The 19,939-nt window shown below is 44.0% G+C and overlaps 1 protein-coding gene across 4 annotated transcripts in view; it reads left to right on the top strand.

Annotated features, from left to right (window-relative positions):
• The window catches only part of si:ch73-103b11.2 (centrosome-associated protein CEP250), a 106,095-nt gene that overhangs the window by 11,266 nt on the left and 74,890 nt on the right, over positions 1 to 19,939 (top strand). For all 4 annotated transcript variants that reach the window (XM_064923798.1, XM_064923800.1, XM_064923801.1 and 1 more), the window contains exon 3: positions 903 to 968. In XM_064923798.1, coding sequence (XP_064779870.1) covers positions 903 to 968 — 66 coding nt within the window. The remainder of the gene's footprint in view (positions 1 to 902; positions 969 to 19,939) is intronic.

Raw genomic sequence — 19,939 nt, 5'->3', positions numbered from 1 at the left:
ACAGATTGGGTTTAAGGGATGATTTTGGTTTTTTTTTCTCTTGTGATGATCCAATCTTCTCCTCAAACAAACATGGACTAACCTGGTTGTATAATTTACACTTGGAGGAGACTTTGGTGTTGGAGGGTTTAGCTACAGTACATAGTGTATGCTGGATGTTTCTGTTTTGGCTGTGGCATGTTTTCATCAGATTCTAGCGGAGGTTCCTTTTAGCGCCAGGAATGTATCCTGGTGAACAGTGATCGCTCAGCGATCATATCTAGGTGGTTTGCTTAAGTCAGTCTCCCCTCTGTTACAGAGTTGGAGGCATTCTCTCTCTCTCTCTCGGTCTCTCTCTCTGTATTTAAGTGACACACATGTCCAGTATGTAGTACAACAGTCTGTCATTTTCAAATGTTGCCAAGCCAACACAGTAGATACCGAATGGTAAACTTTACCCGTGTGTGTGGTGCGTGTCTGCGTGTTGGGGTAATAGTGTTGGCTCAGTCCTGGCTTTGGGATCAAGGACACACTGACTCACTAAATCATCTGCAGCCATGTCCCCGAAAAAAAGAGCTATGAAACCGCAAGGCATGCTGAGGACTTTTCAGTGTTGTTGGGCTTGGGGATTCTTCACAGTGATCCCTGCTTTATAACGTAGCCACTATAGGTTCATAGATTCATAGGCTAACTCCCTACACATACAGTATGTGTTCTATGGTCATTGACAATCCAACCGTGCCTGTATACCACCACTTTCAGAAGCTGCGTTGCGCTTAGCATTTGAGCTACATTGCTTTTACCCAAATCAACAGTTTAAGTCCTATAATAGCATACATATTATGTAGCGTAAGTTGCCCTATCAGATGTCACTATAACTAGCATCTCTAACTCGCTCTCGCTCTCTCTCTCTCTCTCTACAGAAATGGCAGAGGAGGTTCTTCATCCTATACGAACATGGATTACTCCGCTACGCCCTGGACGAGATGGTGAGTCAACTTCCCCGTTAAGCACTAAATTATGTTTTATGATGTCCGTAGTTTATTAGCGAGTTCTTTCTCCACGAAGGCCGTTTTCTTTTTTTTTACACAACCAGAGACGTTTACGCCCAGTTTAGACATGAAAACAGTCTAAATGTTGTGCGTGTGTTGTCAGTCAAGTTGGACACATGCCTTTTTTGATGTTTTCCGGCATGTGTAAGCCGGAGTGTTGGGATTCTGACACTCTCTTGAGGCGTACCTGTGGGCCCGGTGCCACAGGGCTGGGTTGTCAACACTCCGAGCACACCGTCCCTCTGGGGCTAGCATAGCATCACGCTAACATGCTAATTCGTAGAGAACTAGCTCAGTGAGCATGAAAGGAATGCGGGGACACCAGGTGTCACAGATAAGTCTGGTACACAGGTGTGCTTTGTTTTAAGGTGCAAACAAACCTGTGCAACTGACCATGGCAACTTCCCACCTGAGGCATAAAAACGGCAATTTTTAATCAACTTTGACGCCTTTCTGTTTATCAGTGTCACTGTTGGGTATTCTGTATCCTACTACCTTCCCTACCAACGCATGATGTTCTGACCACTTGTGACAACGTTACATGTTGTTAAGAAGGTTGGTCGTGATGACATTACCACGTGACAGCGTTGTGACGAAGTTGCCACAAAGTTGTAATTGTTTCTCTAAAGTAAATAAAGTTGAGGTACCCATATTCAACACTGCCCTCTTAGTACCAGCAGTTTAGCAATTCATATGAGGAGTGGAGAGAGTGGGCAGGCAGTGTATTGATTGGCCCGTATTCCTCTTATCCAACTGCTTGGAAAGAGAGGCTCTTAAAAAAAAAAAAAAAAAAACATTGAACGAGAGGTGAAAACCGCATCGGGATGAAAGAGCACTTTGCTCATTGCTGTTGACTCATTCTCTCTGTGGTGTTCGTTGGTGAGAGATGCTGAGTGTCCTTATGTAAGCGAGGCAGTGGGAAGAGGCCTTTTCTGGTGTGTGTGTGTGTGTGTGTGTGTGTGTGTGCGTACACATTGGCGGTGAAGCTATTGGTATGTGGGTGGAAAACGCATCTCTCAACTCGAAGGGGTCATCAGAAAAGAACTGTTGATCTGTGGAGACCTGTTACGTACATACTAATGCACGCATGTATCAGTGTGTAGGAAAGGAACAGGACATGTCACATTGATCATCCTCTCACCGGGTGAAGCATACCTGAGAGTCTGAAATGAACTATTTCTGAGGTGTGAGTCCAAAGGAGCGTACGTACGGTCTTAAAGACAGCGAGTCCAAAGGAGCGTACGTACGGTCTTAAAGACAGCGAGTCCAAAGGAGCGAACGTACGGTCTTAAAGACAGCGATTTGGATTCGAGCGAGGGGACAAATAAAGAATACGTACGGCGGAGAGGGGGAGGAGGAAAGTGAAAGAAAAAGAGTGTCTCCCACTCGCCCTCCCTTTCCCTTCCTCCTCGGTTAGTGTCACTTCATCTTTTCATCTGCCGTCTGAAAGGAGGATCAAAATGGGTCAGCAACGGAGGTGGAGAGCTGGAGTGCTCTAAATATAGATATGTGAAGTGTAGAACAAGCGATGATGAATACATCATGTTTGAATAATTGTTGGGCCATTTTTAATAAGCGGCTGCAAATTGAGCTAAATAGCTCCTGTATCTGGCACCAGAAGCTAGGCCTTGAAACAGAGCGCGAGTTGCTCAAATATCCTATATTATACTCTCTTGTTGGATTGTAACCTTTATTTAACTAGGCAAGTAGGTTAACTTCTTATGGCTGCCATTCCGTTAACGGGATAATTGTCATCAACAACCCCTGAATGGCATAGCGCCACATTCAAATAATATTACTAAAAATATTTATATTTAATATTTATATAGCAAAACAAAGCGTAGCCTTTTGTTAATCCACCTGTTGTGTCAGATTTTGAAAATATGCTTTACAGCGAAAGCAATCCAAGCGTTTGTAAGTTTAATGATCGCTCGACAAAACATTATGTACACCTGGCATCAAGTAGCTTGGTCACGTAAATCAGAAAAGGAATCAAATTAATCGTTTACTTTTGATCTTCGGATGTTTTCACTCACGAGACTCCCAGTTACACAATAAATGTTCCTTTTAGTCCATAAAGATGATTTTTGTATCCAAAATACCTCCGTTTGTTTGGCGTGTTATGTTCAGAAATCCACAGGAAAAAGCTTTCACGACAACGCAAACAAATTCCAAATAGTATCCGTAATGTCCACAGAAACATGTCAAACGTTTTTTTATAATCAATCCTCAGGTTGTTTTTAAAATATATAATCGATAAGATCTCAACCGCAACTGTCTTTTTCAGTCGGAGAGGGAAAGGCAATGGCAGCCCAAACTCTGTTACGCATACAAAACGCTGCTGGCACCCGGCCATACAATGACGCAATGTTATCTTTCTCGCTCATTTTTCAAAATAAAAGCCTGAAACTATGTCTAAAGACTGACACCTTGAGTAAGCAATAGGAAAAAGAATCTGGTTGATATCCCTTTAAATGGCGTATAGGCAGGCTATGGAACATGGAGTTTTCAAAATAGAGCCACTTCCTGGATTTGATTTTCCTCAGGGTTTCGCCTGCAATATCAGTTCTGTTATACTCAGACAATATTTTGACAGTTTTGGAAACTTTTGTGTTTTCTATCCAATACTACTAATACTATGCATATATTAGCAACTGAGATTGAGGAGCAGGCCGTTTAGTTTGGGCAACTTATTTATCCAAGCTACTCAATACTGCCCTCCAGCCATAAGAAGTTAAGAATAAATTCTTATTTACAATGACTGCCTACCGTGGAACAGTGGGTTGTTCAGGGGCAGAACGACAGATTATAATGTGATTTTGAGGGTACAGGAACCAAAAAAGGTTGAGAACCACTGGCCTAAAGCACATTACGTATGTGGGAGAGGCGAGTTGTGTACCGTCCCTAAGAATTATTGCACTGTGTAGAATAAGGTGTGTGTGTGTGTGTGTGTGTGTGTGTGTTTCGTATGTGTGTTTCCCTCCCTGATGGAGAGCGCTGTATCCCCAGGACATAATGAGAGGGCAGGGATGGGATGAAGGCCTCGGTAGGGCTGCTGAGACCACACTCATCCTCTTTTCTTCCTCTCCATATCAAATATACCCTTCGTCACCCAGCCTCCGAACACTCAACAACATACATGCACTACGTTAGAAAAACAAGCAGCACTGGGCGCACGACTACACAACACTAGGCATACACGTCTAACCACAACACAAGGGCATGGGCAATAATATCATACAGCATAAACGCACTCCAAACATAGGACAATGACATGTACAGTAACGCACTTTAACACAAGGAAATACACACACACACACACACACACTCCTTTAGACTTTTGAGAAATGGGAACGACAAAAAGCATGACGTCTCCTCGAAACCATGAAACCCAGGGCCTGTAGCCACATCAGAGGCCCACCAGAGAGCACAGGGTTGGGTTTAGAAGATGAGAAGGTTGCCCCTGTGTGTGTGTATTTTTTCCGGGGCCTTTAGTTTTTATGGCTCTGGTGTCCTGCATGGCTCTAAACAGGCCCAGATGGGCTGTGGTCCCAACCCGCAGGATGTGGCATCGCCCTGGGGGGGGGAGATCACACGTTCCCATTGGGCGTTTTTGGGGTCACCCTCCACTCCTCCAGGGGTGAACAGTGAACACCCAGTGAGACTCCACCACCATTTTAGACCAGGAGGGCAAGAGTGGCTTTGAAGAGAGGTTATCAGAGGGAGACTGTGTGTGTGTGGAAGGAGAGGGGGAAGATATACCAGAGAGAGTGTGTGTGTGTGTGTGTGTGTGTGGGAGGAGATAGCAGAGAGAGAGAAAGTGTGGGTGGGTGGATGGAGAGTAGGAAGAGTTACTTTCCAGTAGCAGTAGATGGGAAAAAATAGATGGAGGGAGAGAGAGAATGAGCGGAACGTGTCTGCCTATATCAAACATGTGCATCCGTCCTAGTGTATGGTACAATGGGCTTTGTGCTTTAGTGCTGGGTTTGTCGTAGCATAGGCCCCAAAACAACTAACATTTTCTAAGTACATTTCCAAAAGGAATCTGTAAACTTGGAGCTTTATGTTAAAGATTTCATCCTTGTCACTGATTTTTGAAAGATATGAATTCAATTGACATATGAATGAAAGCACCAATCGTGGAACATGCGGTATTGACAAGTTTTGCAAGGGCTGTCTGAAGTTGCCGCGTTGCCTTGGCAACGCCTTTCTGTTTCTTTGTTCAACAGTGCGTTAAATGGATGTTTGACCATGGCATGGGTGAATTGTAGGCTACCAGAGGTGACATTTTTTTTGTTATCTTTTGTTAAAAGAACTAGCTGTTTTTGCAATCCTAAAGCGGCTCAAGAATGTGGTGTGCGAGCCGTGTGTGTGAGCGCTTGTGTAGGACAAAGAGTGCTTGACTGCAGAGTGTGTGTCAGGAACAAGTGTTGCTGGGTCAGAAGTGTTTCAAGGCCTCAGACAGGAGTCACGGTCACCTGCAGGAGTCAAGAGTTGAGTAAGCAGTTCTAGAGGAACATAATGTCATTGCTGAACTTATTTCCACAAATATGGCTTTCACTTTTGCATGGAACATGTTGTGATGTGTATTATGCTTAGACTGCATGAGAGAAGCGCGTATCACAGACACACGCTCCACAATCCCTTATCACACCTCGGACAAAGCAGGTGAGGCGTGGAGATTTTTCGTCTCAGCGGGAGACTCTTGACAACATCACCAGCACACCGCTCGACACCCACTCTCTAATGACCCTCCAGCGACGCTCGACACCCACTCTCTAATGACCCTCCGGCGACGCTCGACACCCACTCTCTAATGACCCTCCGGCGACGCTCGACACCCACTCTCTAATGACCCTCCGGCGACGCTCGACACCCACTCTCTAATGACCCTCCGGCGACGCTCGACACCCACTCTCTAATGACCCTCCTGCGACGCTCGACACCCACTCTCTAATGACCCTCCTGCGACGCGGTCTAAAATGGGCCCGGCCACACCTCCTATTGGCCACTTCGTTGGCTTGGTTCAAACGCACAGCTCAACACCTACACTCCAACAGCCACTGTGTGACGTGGCTTAAAATAGGTTTGGTGTTCATGTTAGTATTCATGCCAAAGAAAGTCGCACACTCCATCTGTAAACTCCCAGCAATTTATTGGGTATTTACCAACGTTTCGGCCTCACTGTGCCTTCCTCAGGGTGCGGAGGGAGGCACAGGGTGCGGAGGGAGGCACAGGGTGCGGAGGGAGGCACAGGGTGCGGAGGGAGGCACAGTGATGCCGAAACGTTGGTAAAAACACCCATTAAATTGCTGGGAGTTTATATATGGAGGTGCGACATTCTTTATTTTTAGAGTTTATTCGCCGTTTGTCAGCACCTCCACACAAACACATTTGTCTGGTTGTGCGCCAGCTCCTGTTTTTAATCTAGTATTCATGCTCAACACACCCACTAACTCGTTGGCATGAGGTGGAGAATCCGACTCGGGTGGGATATCGTTTTGTCTTGCTGCTGCTGTTTTTTTTCTCCAGACGCTGTAGAATTACATCTATGAATGTTATCATATTAGGTTACTTGTTTCCTGACTGTGTTTCAGCTTTTGTATCCTGTTAGGGTAGGCCAGATTCTGTTGCTGTATCGAAAACCATGAATTAGAGCTAGGCTTGATTTTATGTTGATTTTTGCAATCGTTGTTTCTGCTTTGGCGGTGCCTTTTGAAGTTAATATTACATGCTGTCTATTGGGCATGTTGTTATATTGGCGTGTTAGCCTAAGTAACTTCGATCAGTGATTGGATCACCGTTCCCTTGTTCTCACTGGTTCTATCACGGCAGCTCTTTTAAAAGTGTTGCCTTTAGCATCCCGAGGCTAGTAGTCTTATCTAATTCTTCTAGTGTGAATTATGTAAAAGTGGTTGTCGAAGGATAAGGGATTGTGGGGTTGGTCAGAGCCGAGGCGGATCTGATTCTACACGAAGGCCATAGAGGCACCACTAAATGCTGTTCAGTCTCACTTGGACAAACCAAACTGTACTTACTTTTTAATTGCTGGCGTTTGGCCTTCTTTCCCCCTTTTCACAGCTTGTTTGCTTGAACGCACCGCTACAGGTTTTGTGTAAGACCCCAGTCTGAGTTTGCTTTGGCCAAAGATTTGGCTAAAGATTTGTCTGCTTGCCACACGTGAGATGAGATTGTGACACACTGGAACGTGCAAGGCCCCCCCCCCCAACCCCACCATTAAACTGCAAGCTATTTTTAACTGGCTCCAAAAAGCCTTTTGTCTTTTGCCTGGTCATGTGGATACAGGGGACAGGGAGTGCTGCAGTGTTGTTGCCTCCAGGCGATCTGTGGCGGGACATAACTGGAAGCCCCCCCCTCTCAATTAGAGCTGCTCGCTCCCAGAAGGCTTTCGAAACACTGCAGCCAGCCATGGGAAAAGAGGTGAGAGGCGGAGTAGGGAGGGAGGGGGACTGGGTTTATAGGAGAGGGCGCGGGATGGAGTGAAAGAGGTGGTGATGGTGTAGGAATAGGAGTAGATTTGAGAGGGATTTGGTTGGTTGGGGATGTTGGAAAGAGAGAATTCACAGGGATCGAAGGAGGGGTGGGTGGGTGTGTGGAAGAGAAAGGAGGGATTTAGAAATAGACGGGAGGGAAAGCGACCGATAAAGAGGAGTTGGGAAGTGGATTACAAGTCAGACCGTCTATAAGACTGTGTAAGTCTAAACCCAAGTGGTGTTCTCTGCTAGTTTGTTTACAGACCGCGTCAAGGCTTGTTTTGGACTGGGAAGATTGGGTGCGTGAGAGTGCTTTTTAACCCCTGCCCTTCCTTCCCCTGGCTCCAGTAGGAACTGATCTTCTGGAATGTAAACAGCCGCGGCTTACAGTGGGGTCACTGTTCCCGACGTACAAAGCCGCAAAACCATGGGAATACCCATTCACTGGGCTTCTAATCGCCTAGGTTCATACAGTTTGCTCCCGAACAACCACACAGCCCTGCCACAGATCCCAAGGCAGAAAGCTATTGTCTCATACAATGGCAAATTATGTTTTGTAAACATGCCATATTTTTCGTTTGAATGCTCCCTTGCGTTTAAGCTCCGCCATTAGTGGAAAGCCAAATCGGTGACATAATATGCAAAAATAAAACCAAAACGAAGTTTGCCGTCTGTTTTCTTGTGATAAAGGTTGTGTGTTTTGAACATTATCCAGAAGTTATTTTGATAACTTAAAAAGTGAGCTTCAAAGGGCTACTCAGCAAACCAATGCGCTAAAGAGGCCTATTGTGCCCTGCAGATAGAAACTGGGAAATGGGTGGGTAAAAAGACCAAGGTTGAGCAGCCTTGAAGAGAGTCATAACGTATGCTGCTAGTTCTAGTGCCCGTTACAGTACAGTCCTATATACTGACACACACACACACACACGGACCTACTTCCTGTGGGTGCTTTCACACTATTTGTCACTCCACTACCCTCTTCCTGTCTCTCTTTTTCCATCTGTTTAAACCTCTGCTCTCCAGTCTTTCTGGCCTGGCTTTAGTCAACAGACATCCAGGATATGACACAGATAAAGATCTAATCTGTCCCAGTCGTTCACTGTTTGGATACTTTCATCACTTTAGTCAAAGCAGCTCGGTCCAGCCGTGCTTTCTCGACTTACTGCACTGTAGGCCTACTGTCCGTCGGCGAGGCTGACACTGGCTGTCTGCTAAATAACAATGCTAAGGTTCTTGCCGCCAGTCTTTTAGCCCCTAATGGAGAAATTACTGTTCACCCTATATCTCAATGACCCCAGCAAAGTTTTAGAGTAGCTTGTAATGTGACATTGTTATGCTAATGCAATGCAAATATGCTGAAGGTTGCTATGCTAATGCTGTGGCTCATACAGAGACTATTTCTACCAGACACTTTGAAGAGAGTAGTTACTAAAAGAAATTGACACCCTACCTCCTAAAAAAAAAGACTTCCCAAATTACAATGTCTAAACAACATTCCCAGTGGCCAAACTCAAATCCACACACACAGTCCTCACAGTTTACAGATTTGCCCAACACTTTGTCTTTCAATCACCCACGTGGGTATAACCAATGAGGAGATGGCACGTGGGTGGGAGAGGCAGGACTTCCTTCTACTTCATGTGAGAGAACCTATGGAGGCAATGTTGTAGATGTCTTGTTAAGTGGTTCATTGTTTTCACATTATTGTATTCTCTTGCAAGATTCCTCAGTGAGCTAAAGGCCTGCTTCTTTCAAGGAGCGGGACATTAATCCGGACGCTCATAAGAAATCCCGCTACGACATCTGACGAGCCATCAAACAGGCATAGCGTTGTCGTCCTATCATTAACTGAAGACTGATAGTTTTTATCAAAGATTCTCTGTAATTAGTTACTACACGATCAACTGATTAATCACATAACTAATTAACTAGGAAGTCGGGGCACCAAGGAAACATTCAGATTACAAAGTTATCATTTCCTAAAATAACTTTTCAGATATTTTATCTGATCAATTAGTCTTCGAATTAATGAATGATTTACTTTACCTCATGTTAGTCTCATTCCAAACATCGCAAATTGTTGGTTATCTGCACGAACCCAGTCTTCACTATGAGTCATCCATACATCAATTGTCTTAAATCATTTATTTATTACTAAGTAATTCACAGAAATGCATAAACAAACAAACAAACAAACCAGGTAAATGTAATGATAGGAGAATGTGCCCTAGTGGGCTGAACCGGCATGGCGGCTTGTTAGGCGACCCCCCCCCCCCCACTTCCCCTTTTGTCTAAGTCACTACAGAGTGATTCATTTATAACAATTGAAATGCTAATCCTTTACACATTAACACTCACTCATTCGGGAACAATTGCAATGAATATATATATTTACGCTCAGTGTGTTGTCTTGATCGCTGGTGAAAAGTTTGTCTTTCGTAGAATTGTCCGTCTCTCTCCCTCTCTCTGTCTTTGTTAGAGGGGATAGTTCAAAGTGATATTCGTTATAGAATGGATGTTTCGGCGGTTGTCATTCTTCGCGGTCAATGATATCGAATTCCTAGCAGCAGACTAGTAATTAGTATCAAAGACTTGTTCTCATTCTGTTGGTATCGATAGTCTTAAGAGTTTAACCACGTGGTATGTTTAAAAGATTCAGCAATGGTCTACAACCTTTGTTCCTCTCCTAATTCAGCAATGGTCTGCAACCTTTAGCCATCTCGTAATTGAGGTAAGCTCGGTCTGCTGATTGAAAACCCGAAAGAGGTTTTTATTGGGAATGGCAGAAAAGGCTGTCCCAGGATGTCTGACCCTAACTGGGCTCAGGGGCGGTCCTCTGATTTAGTTCAAATCAAAAGGGAATTGTATTTTTCTTCATTAAACAGTCCAAAATCATATTATACAAACAGTATCATACTCACTCATTCATCTTATACAACAATGAGATGTAAACCTCATATCTGAGGCTATTATATAAACAGCGTTATGGTAATGTGGCCACACTGTCTCCCATGAGCTTTCCCCAAGTTGTGACAAATGGACCAGTTCGTAGCTGGATTCTTCACCGATCTTTTATACTTTCTCCAGAACATGAAATTTGTTCGTACCTCAAGTTCTGTGAGGTGGAAGGATTTCCTTTGTCCTCTATGAAAGTTTGCTCTCTTTCTACTATGTGTCCATGAGGAGATCCTCTCAGGAATTTACGACCTCTGACCACAGCAGCTTAGTTGAAGGAGGCAATGGGGAGGCAGGGAGAGGGGGATAGGGTTGCTATACCCAAAGAGGCCAACGTCTTGACAGCGTCAATACAGAACTAAGATGGAATCCTACTAAACTGGCTCTGACAATCATTGAATGTGTCAGGTCTTGCAAACTATCACGGACTACAAAGGGAACACCAGCCGCGAGCTGCCCACTTACATAAGCCTACCAGACGAGTTAAATGCTTGCTTTGAGGCAAGCAACACTGAACCATGCATAAGAGCACCAGCTGTTCCGTACCTTTCACTCTGTGGCCGATGTAAGACCTTTTTAAACAGGTTAACAGACTGATTACCAGGACAAGGGCTGTTGCAGTGACCATATCACTGCCACACCAGCAGTCATGAGTCATGACCGCAGTAAAATTCTAAGTGACCGTTGAGTCACGGTAATCTCCTTTTATGCACTCTGGACAGGCATTAGTAGTACCCAACTCGCCAATGATCATCAGGTGGCTAATGGCATGGTTCTCAGGGCCCTATTGTCCCTCTAACCACAGACATCAATGCAAATTAAATCGAAAATCACAAACACTTATCAAAATAGTATGTGCTTTTAAAACTCTTCTCACTCTGATCAATTTGAATAAAATAAATTCAACAGGTTGAATGGAAAAGATGATCATTGTGGATGCTTCAAAACCTGAACTAAAATAATGATTGTGCAGCTATACAATTCATAACATACTGCATATTACACAAGCAGAAAAACATGTAAAAAAAATTACATAAAAAAGACTGATTTTAAGATATCTTTGGCACATAATTGGTCTAGCCTAAATTAACAAATTCATATTTAGCCTAAAATTATGGTGGATTTGATTTTGAATAGCCTTGTAATGGGATATATTTTATATTTTCATAATTAATAGGCGGGCTCATTACCTTTTTTTTTTATAAAGAATATCTTACCAGTAAAAGTCTCCATCCCATCCCATCCCCTCCCCTCTCTCCTTCATTCCTGTCTCCAGCGTGCACTGAGAGGGGCTGTCAACAGTTTAATGAAATTTGTTTTGTTGTGAAAACATGTTACTATCGACGTTCCTGAACAGATTTCACTTGCTTTCCCAAATGAAGCACTGGGTAGCTGCAGGAACAGGGTTGGAGAGCCTAGGGCTGTGGTGGTCACAAAATGTAGTCAGCCGATGATTGTCAAGCAAATAACTGTCAGTCTCATGGTAATTCACCGAAAATTAACATAAACACATTTAGCATCTCCTGGCTTCCACACACAGCCTTCAAGCCATTTAAAAAAAGTTGAATAAATCCATGTAATATAGCCTACAACTTCACAATAAATCCATTGTTTTCGACAGGTCTAATGAAACATGATATGAAGAAAATGGCTATGCCAAATGGCTGTAGGCTACACTAGTTAATTTAGCAGACAAGATTTGCTTATCATTCTGTGGCATTATTTTATAGAATGAAGAATACAATTGAACAAAAAGCTGAATAAAATCTCAATATTTTGTCAACGATTTGAGGGAGTGCGCACATGCGGCTATTCTGTGAGTGGTTAACAAAGAAATAGATATTCCTATATAGATCTTTAGTTCTGTTGGGCTATATGTTATATGTTAGTAACTTTGGGCTATATGTTTTGATTTTTAATACACTGCTCAAAAAAATAAATAAAGGAAACACTAAAATAACACATCCTAGATCTGAATGAATGAAATATTCTTATTAAATACTATTTTCTTTACATAGTTGAATGTGCTGACAACAAAATCACACAAATTATCAATGGAAATCAAATGTATCAACCCATGGAGGTCTGGATTTGCAGTCACACTCAAAATTAAAGTGGAAAACCACACTACAGGCTGATCCAACTTTGATGTAATGTCCTTAAAACAAGTCAAAATGAGGCTCAGTAGTGTGTGTGGCCTCCACGTGCCTGTATGACCTCCCTACAATGCCTGGGCATGCTCCTGATGAGGTGGCGGATGGTCTCCTGAGGGATCTCCTCCCAGACCTGGACTAAAGCATCTGCCAACTCCTGGACAGTCTGGTGCAACGTGGCTTTGGTGGATGGAGCGAGACACGATGTCCCAGATGTGCTCAATTGGATTCAGGTCTGGGGAACGGGCGGGTCAGTCCATAGCATCAATGCCTTCCTCTTGCAGGAACTGCTGACACACTCCAGCCACATGAGGTCTAGCATTGTCTTGCATAAGGAGGAACCCAGGGCCAACCGCACCAGCAGTACCTAATGGCAGTCAGGCTACCTCTGGCGAGCACATGGAGGGCTATGCGGCCCCCCAAAGAAATGCCACCCCACACCATGACTGACCCACCGCCAAACCGGCCATGCTGGAGGATGTTGCAGGCAGTAGAACATTCTCCATGGCGTCTCCAGACTCTGTCACGTGCTCAGTGTGAACCTGCTTTCATCTGTGAAGAGCACAGGGTGCCAGTGGCAAATTCGCAAATCTTGGTGTTCTCTGGCAAATGCCAAACGTCCTGCACGGTGTTGGGCTGTAAGCACAACCCCCACCTGTGGACATCGGGCCCTCATATCACCCTCATGGAGTCTGTTTCTGACCGTTTGAGCAGACACATGCACATTTGTGGCCTGCTCGAGGTCATTTTGCAGGGCTCTGGCAGTATTCCTCCTTGCACAAAGGCGGAGGTAGCGGTCCTGCTGCTGGGTTGTTGCCCTCCTACTTACTCCTCTACGTCTCCTGATGTACTGGCCTGTCTCCTGGTAATGCCTCCATGCCTTCATGGCTCGTGACCGCCGGTAATAGTCACTGCAACAGCCCATGGTAGACTTTGGGCGGAATATCATCTGTCTGTCGTGCAGCGAAATTACCGGAGTGGCCACCTGACATGAGTGAAAAACTACCGACGGGAAAGTGGCCTCCATTCGCTATTCCAGTGTATACGGATGACATGTCATTTTTATTCTTATCCCCTGTTCATGCCCATTTCATAACGGGCCATTCGAAATTGAAACTAATTTGACATATTAGTAAAGTCAAGATTAAATTGAGAATAGTCTGATGGTTGTAACATTACAGCCTTATTCTAAAATGGATGAAATAAAATGTTTTCCTCATCAATATCCCATAACGACAAAGTGAAAACAGGTTTTTAGAAATGTTTGCAAATTTATTAAAACTAAAAAACGGATACCTTATTTACATACAGTGAGCACCATAATTAATTGGACAGTGACCATTTTTTTTGTTATTTTGGTTCTGTACTCTAGCACTTTGAGTTTGACAATGAGGGTGAAGTGCAGACTGTCAGCTTTAATTTGAGGGTATTTTCATACATATCGGATGAACCGTTTAGAAATGACAGCACCTTTTGTACATGGTCCCCCCATTTTAAGGTACAACAAGTATTTGTTGAATTGGCTTCACAGATGTGTGTCGTTAGGCAGGTGTATTCATTCGTGTCGTTAGTGAATGCAGCAGAGCTGTTAATGAATAGTATTGATTCTAGACTTTGCTATTGCCTTTAGAGGTTGTTGTTGGGTGTGACCACATGAGGAAGACAGCAGTGTCAATGCAAATGAAGCTGGCCGTCATAAGGCTCAGAAATTAAAATCAATCAATCAGGAACATTGCAGAAACCATGGGCATGCTCAAGTCAACAGTTTGGTTCATCATTAACAAGAAAAAACAACTAGTGACCTCAATGTCAAAAGACCCGCGAGACTGAGGAAGACCACTGTAGTGGATGGCTGGAGAATACTCTCTATGGTGAAGAAAACCCCCCTGACAACAGCCCAACAGATCAAAAACACTCTCCTGGATGCAGGTGTAGATGTGTCAGTCTACCATACGTAGAAGACTACACCAGCAGGACTACAGTGGGTACACTACAAGATGCAAACCACTGATGAGCATGAAGAACAGAAAGGTGAGATTACAGTTTGGTAAAAAAGCACCTAAAACAGCCCCAAGAGTTCTGGAAAAAAGTATTGTGGACAGGTGAGACAAAGATTAACATGTACCAGAGTGATGGAAAGAGGAAAGTGTGGAGAGAAAAACAAAAACATGCCCATGATCCACAGCATGCCACCTCATCCGTGAAATATGGTGGAGGGGGTGTTATGGCTTGAGGCCGTATGGCTGCCAGTAGAACAGGCTCACTCGTCTTCATTGATGATGTGACTGCAGACAGAAGTAGAACAATACATTCTGAAGTCAACAGAAATGGTTTAATCTGAGCAGATAAAATAAATGCCTCAACTCATTGGACGGCGCTTCATCATGCAACAAGACGATGATCCTAAAGATACTGCTCGAGCAACGAAGGGGTTTTTGATGGCCAAAAAGTGGAAAATCCTTGACTGGCTGAGTCAATCACCAGATCTGAATCCAATTGAACATGGATTTTACATGCTGAAGAGGAGACTAAAGGCAATAAGTCCCCGAAACAAGCAGGAACTGAAGATGGCTGCAGTACAGGCCTGGCAGAGCATCACCAGGGAAGATACCCAGCATCTGGTGATGTCGATGCATCGCAGACTTCAAGCAGTCATTGCATGCAAAGGATATGCGACCAAATATTAACAATTATTACTTTATTCTACATTATGTTAAACTGTCCAATGTTTTTTGATGCCTGAAAATGGGGGGGACTATGTACAAAAGCTTCTATAATTTGTACACTATTCATTCGATATGTATGAAAATGCCCTCAAATGAAAGCTGATAGTCTGCACTTCACCCTCATTGTCATTGTATCCTTTCAAACTCAGTGCTAGAGTACAGAACCAACATAACAAAAAAATGGCCACTGTCTAATGAATTATGGTGCTCACTGTAAGTTTTCAGCCCCTTTGCTATGAGACTCAAAATTGAGCTCCGGTACATCCTGTTTCCACTGATCCTCCTTGAGATGTTTCTACAACTTGATTTGGAGTCCACCTGTGGTAAATTCAATTGATTGGACATGATTTGGAAAGGCACACACCTGTCTATATATAGGGTCCCACAGTTGACAGTGCATGTCATAGTAAAAACCAAGCCATGAGGTCGAAGCTCCGAGACGGTATTGTGTCGAGGCACAGATCTGGGGAAGTGTACCAAAATATTTCTGCAGCATTGGTCCCCAAGAACACAGTGGCCTCCATCCATTCTTAAATGGAAGAAGTTTAGAACCACCAAGACTCTTCCTAGAGCTGGCCGCCCGGCCAGACTGTGCAATCTGGGGAGAAGGGCTTTGGTCAGGGAGGTGACCAAGAACCCGATGGTCACCGTGACAGAGCTCCACCAATCAGGCCTTTATGGTAGAGTGGCCAGACGGAAGCCACTTCTCAGTGAAAGGCACATGACAGCCTGCTTGGAGTTTGCCAAAAGGAAAAATGACTCTGACCATGAGAAACAAGATACTCTGGTCTGATGAAACCAAGATTGAACTCTTTGGCCTGAATGCCAAGTGTCACGTTTGGAGGAAACCAGGCACCACTCATCCCCTGGCCAACACCATCCCTACGGTGAAGCATGGTGGTGGCAGCATCATGCTGTGGGGATGTTTTTCAGTGGCAGGGACTGGGAGACCAAGGGAAAGATGAACGGAGTGAAGTACAGAGAGATCCTTGATGAAAATCTGCTCAGGACCTCGGATTGGGGCGAAGGTTCACCTTCCAACAGGAGAATGAACCTAAGCACACAGCCAAGACAATGCAGGAGTGGCTTCGGGACAAGTCTCTGAACGTCCTTGAGTGGTCCAGCCAGAGCCCAGACTTGAACCCAATCGAACATCTCGTGAGAGACCTGAAAATAGCTGTGCAGTGAAGCTCCCCATTCAATCTGACAGAGCTTGAGAGGGTCTGCAGAGAAGAATGTGAGAAACTCTCCAAATACAGGTGTGCCAAGCCTGTAGCATCATACCCCAGCAGAATCTAGGCTGTTATCACTGCCAAAAGTGCTTCAACAAAGTACTAAGTAAAGGGCCTGAATACTTTTTAATAAAAATTGTAAAAAAAATTGCACATATCTGAACCTGTTTTTGCTTTGCCATTTTGGGGTGTTGTGTGTAGATTGATGAGAACAAAAACAATTGAATCAATTTTAGAATAGGGCTGTAACCTAACAAAATGTGGAAAAGGGGAAGGGGTCTGAATACTTTCCGAATGCACTGGATGTACATATCTACCCCAATTTCCTCATACTGCTGCATTGACTCTGTACTGATACCCCGTGTATATAGCCAAGTTAAAGTTACTCATTGTGTATTTATTCTTCGTGTTATTTTCAATTTGTCTCTGCATTGTTGGGAAGGGACCCTTAAGTAAGCATTTCCCTGTTAGTCTACAGCTGTTGTTTACGAAGCATGTGACAAATGACATTTCATTTGATGAGTGCCATCCTGGTCATAACACCATAAAAGACGAACAAATCCTTTATACAGCACTTTTTTTCTCCACCCTCTTCCTTTCTCTCACTCTTTCTTTTAACGATTTCCAACCATTCATGGTGCAGAGAAAGCCTGTCTCTGGGAGGCTTTGGCTAGATGAGTGGATACTCTCTCTCACGTATACTCTCTCACTTAATTTTTTACTTTCCCATTACATGCTCTCTCTCTCTCTCTGTGTCCCTTACCCTCCCTCGCTCACTGACTTTCACTCTTTGTCTATCTGTGTCGGTCTGTCTGTCATTCACTCCCTCTCCTCTGTGCCAATAAATCATTTGAGTTTGAGATGGGAGCCAACAACATTGTTTAACTTCTTTCTCCCCTGAACCCCCTCGTCCGACCCCTATAAAGACAAAAATGGTCTGACTGACTGCTCGCTCAGTTTGCTCCAAACACTAGACCAGGACACCGACAAAAGGTTTCATTTGAAGCCTCAGGGCGAAGAGTTTAGCCAACTCTGAGACAAGCGTCTAATAAAGCGAAAGACTGAGGGAGGGGCTAGCTGGAATGAGAGGGGACGGGACATTTTCCCCTCAGGACTTGTGTGGCGGCGTTCATGAGTGACACACACACACACAGACACGATACTGTATCTCAGTCCCGAGTCTGTTTGTCTAGAGGTCATAGCCCAGCGCTGTCAGTGGCCTGCTGTGAATGACTGCTTCTAGCGCTGCCTCTATTTGGCCACAAACTGCTTCAAAACTTAAGTCGCCATACGAGGAAGCTACTTTCCAACATGTGTGTTGATTTAGCTACAAGGCAGTAGCACGTTCATGCATACAGAAATGGCATATATGGCAACCTGGTGATTGAGGGTTCTACCATCTTTTTTGACAGTATGGTTGTATTTGTCTGTGTTTTATGCTTCTGAATATAATAGTGATGGGGAAAAATCTATACACTTCAGTATTGTAATCTTATTTTGGACAATTTTATTACTTTGACTCCAACTATTGATGTGTTAAAAAATCTAAAAAAAAAACATTTTGTTGTTGCTAGATAGCCGTAGCAAATGCTAGTCAGCTCAGCCGTACTTACGCCAGAACACTGGCATGATTCATCATTCAGCTTGTTCTCAATCTTCTTTTTAAATAGTAAGCCAATATGTTTTCAACACTTTTTTTTTATAACCATGACTGATCAATACTCATTACTCATGATCTCTCTCATCTTTCTGTGCGCAGTATGTTTTCACGCTCACAGTATCGAATCGTAGTACCTAATAGAATGAGAATCGCAATATATATTGTATCAGCGCGTAAGTATCGTGATATCGTATCGTGAGGTTCCTGGCAAGTCCCAGCCCTACTGAATAATACAAATTCAAAATATGTTTTATGAGTAGTGCATGACCCTCGATGGCAACAAATTAATTCTAAGTGGTTTTAAGGGGCTGATTTATTTTATATTCAACCGAACATAACTGGGAGGGACGTATTCCAATTTGTAGAACTTTTCATTTTCTTTAGCACTGGATCAGCATATCTTTGTAGACAATATTGTAGACTGGTATTGACGATATATAGCCCAGCCGTACTACCCATGGTATTTTACGGGTTGCGTCTCCGAGAGTGACGGGTGCAGGTGTGTTGTCTGACCTCTTGACCTCTCACCTTGGCTTTAACGGGCTGCTAACCCGGTCAGCTGTTAAGGTCAAGTCACTGCAGAGCCCAGGGTGGAATCTGAAGGCTTTGAAATGAGTTTGGTTTGACCAGGACAGGTCATTATAGATATTAATAAGACTGCTGGAGTACAGTAGTTTGAATTGGCTGATAACCTTTAGTAGGCATAAGCCTATATTTTATCCTACGTTAGAATTGATAGCCGAGATAACGATGTTACTTTTTGACATGGATTGAGGTATTTTTTTTAAGACCAAGTTCCCCCGACCACAGCATTCAAACATTCAACTTATTTTTATAGTTATTGTTTATATTCTTTCACCCCATTTTTATACATAGTGCCAAGTAGTAGAAAGCCACACGACCCCATACGCCAGTTCCTTGGCCAACCCGACAGTCTCATTGTTGTTGGGTGAGCCACTCGCTCTTTAATAACCCACTCCAGCTTCCTTAGGACCGAGCCCAGCATTCCCACTGCCGACGGCCACGGCTTGGCACCTCTCCAGGGCACAACCTAATCAGCTTACCGCTACCTCCCTCCCTCTCTCTGCTCCGCTCCCTCTCCACTCCCTCCTCTGTTATTTTGTTTTTCAAACTCCTTCATTACCCCCCCCCCCTCCCCCCAAACAGCTCACTCTCTTTCCCAAGGGTAGTGCACTGGGAACAGCAGGCTGATGGCTAGGCACTGCAGAACCCTGTTACAACAGGCTATCAGCTAGACACAGACCTGAAAAAAAGAACTGTTACAGCAGGCTAATGGCTAACTGCAACGTACAGGACTGCGTAAAATGAAGGCTAACTGCTATGTCAGGCACAGGCCTACAGATCACTGTTACAGCACTGTTGAGGAATGTTTCACCCTAGTACCAGGGTGTCAAACAGAGACCATAGAGTTCCTAGAAGAGCACATGTGGGTGAATGGGTTCACTAGCCTGACTTGTCTTAATTACTTTATCAGCTCGGGTGGTGATTTGAGTCAATAGTTGGACATGTGCCCTGAGATTTCTGCTAAAGACTCATTATTTGAGGCCTGACTGCACTTGTTATGTTCTGTTATTGCTTGACTGGGTGTAAAATGGTAGACGTGAGCTAGCAGGGGAACTATGATGATTGGGATGTTGTACAAACATGAAACTCGTGTAGTAGCAGTG

This window comes from Oncorhynchus masou, chromosome 18 (assembly GCF_036934945.1).
Source record: "Oncorhynchus masou masou isolate Uvic2021 chromosome 18, UVic_Omas_1.1, whole genome shotgun sequence".
Lineage (NCBI taxonomy): Eukaryota > Metazoa > Chordata > Actinopteri > Salmoniformes > Salmonidae > Oncorhynchus > Oncorhynchus masou.
The sequence above is the reverse complement of the archived record's forward strand: the minus strand, read 5'-3'. Positions and strand labels throughout refer to the sequence as shown.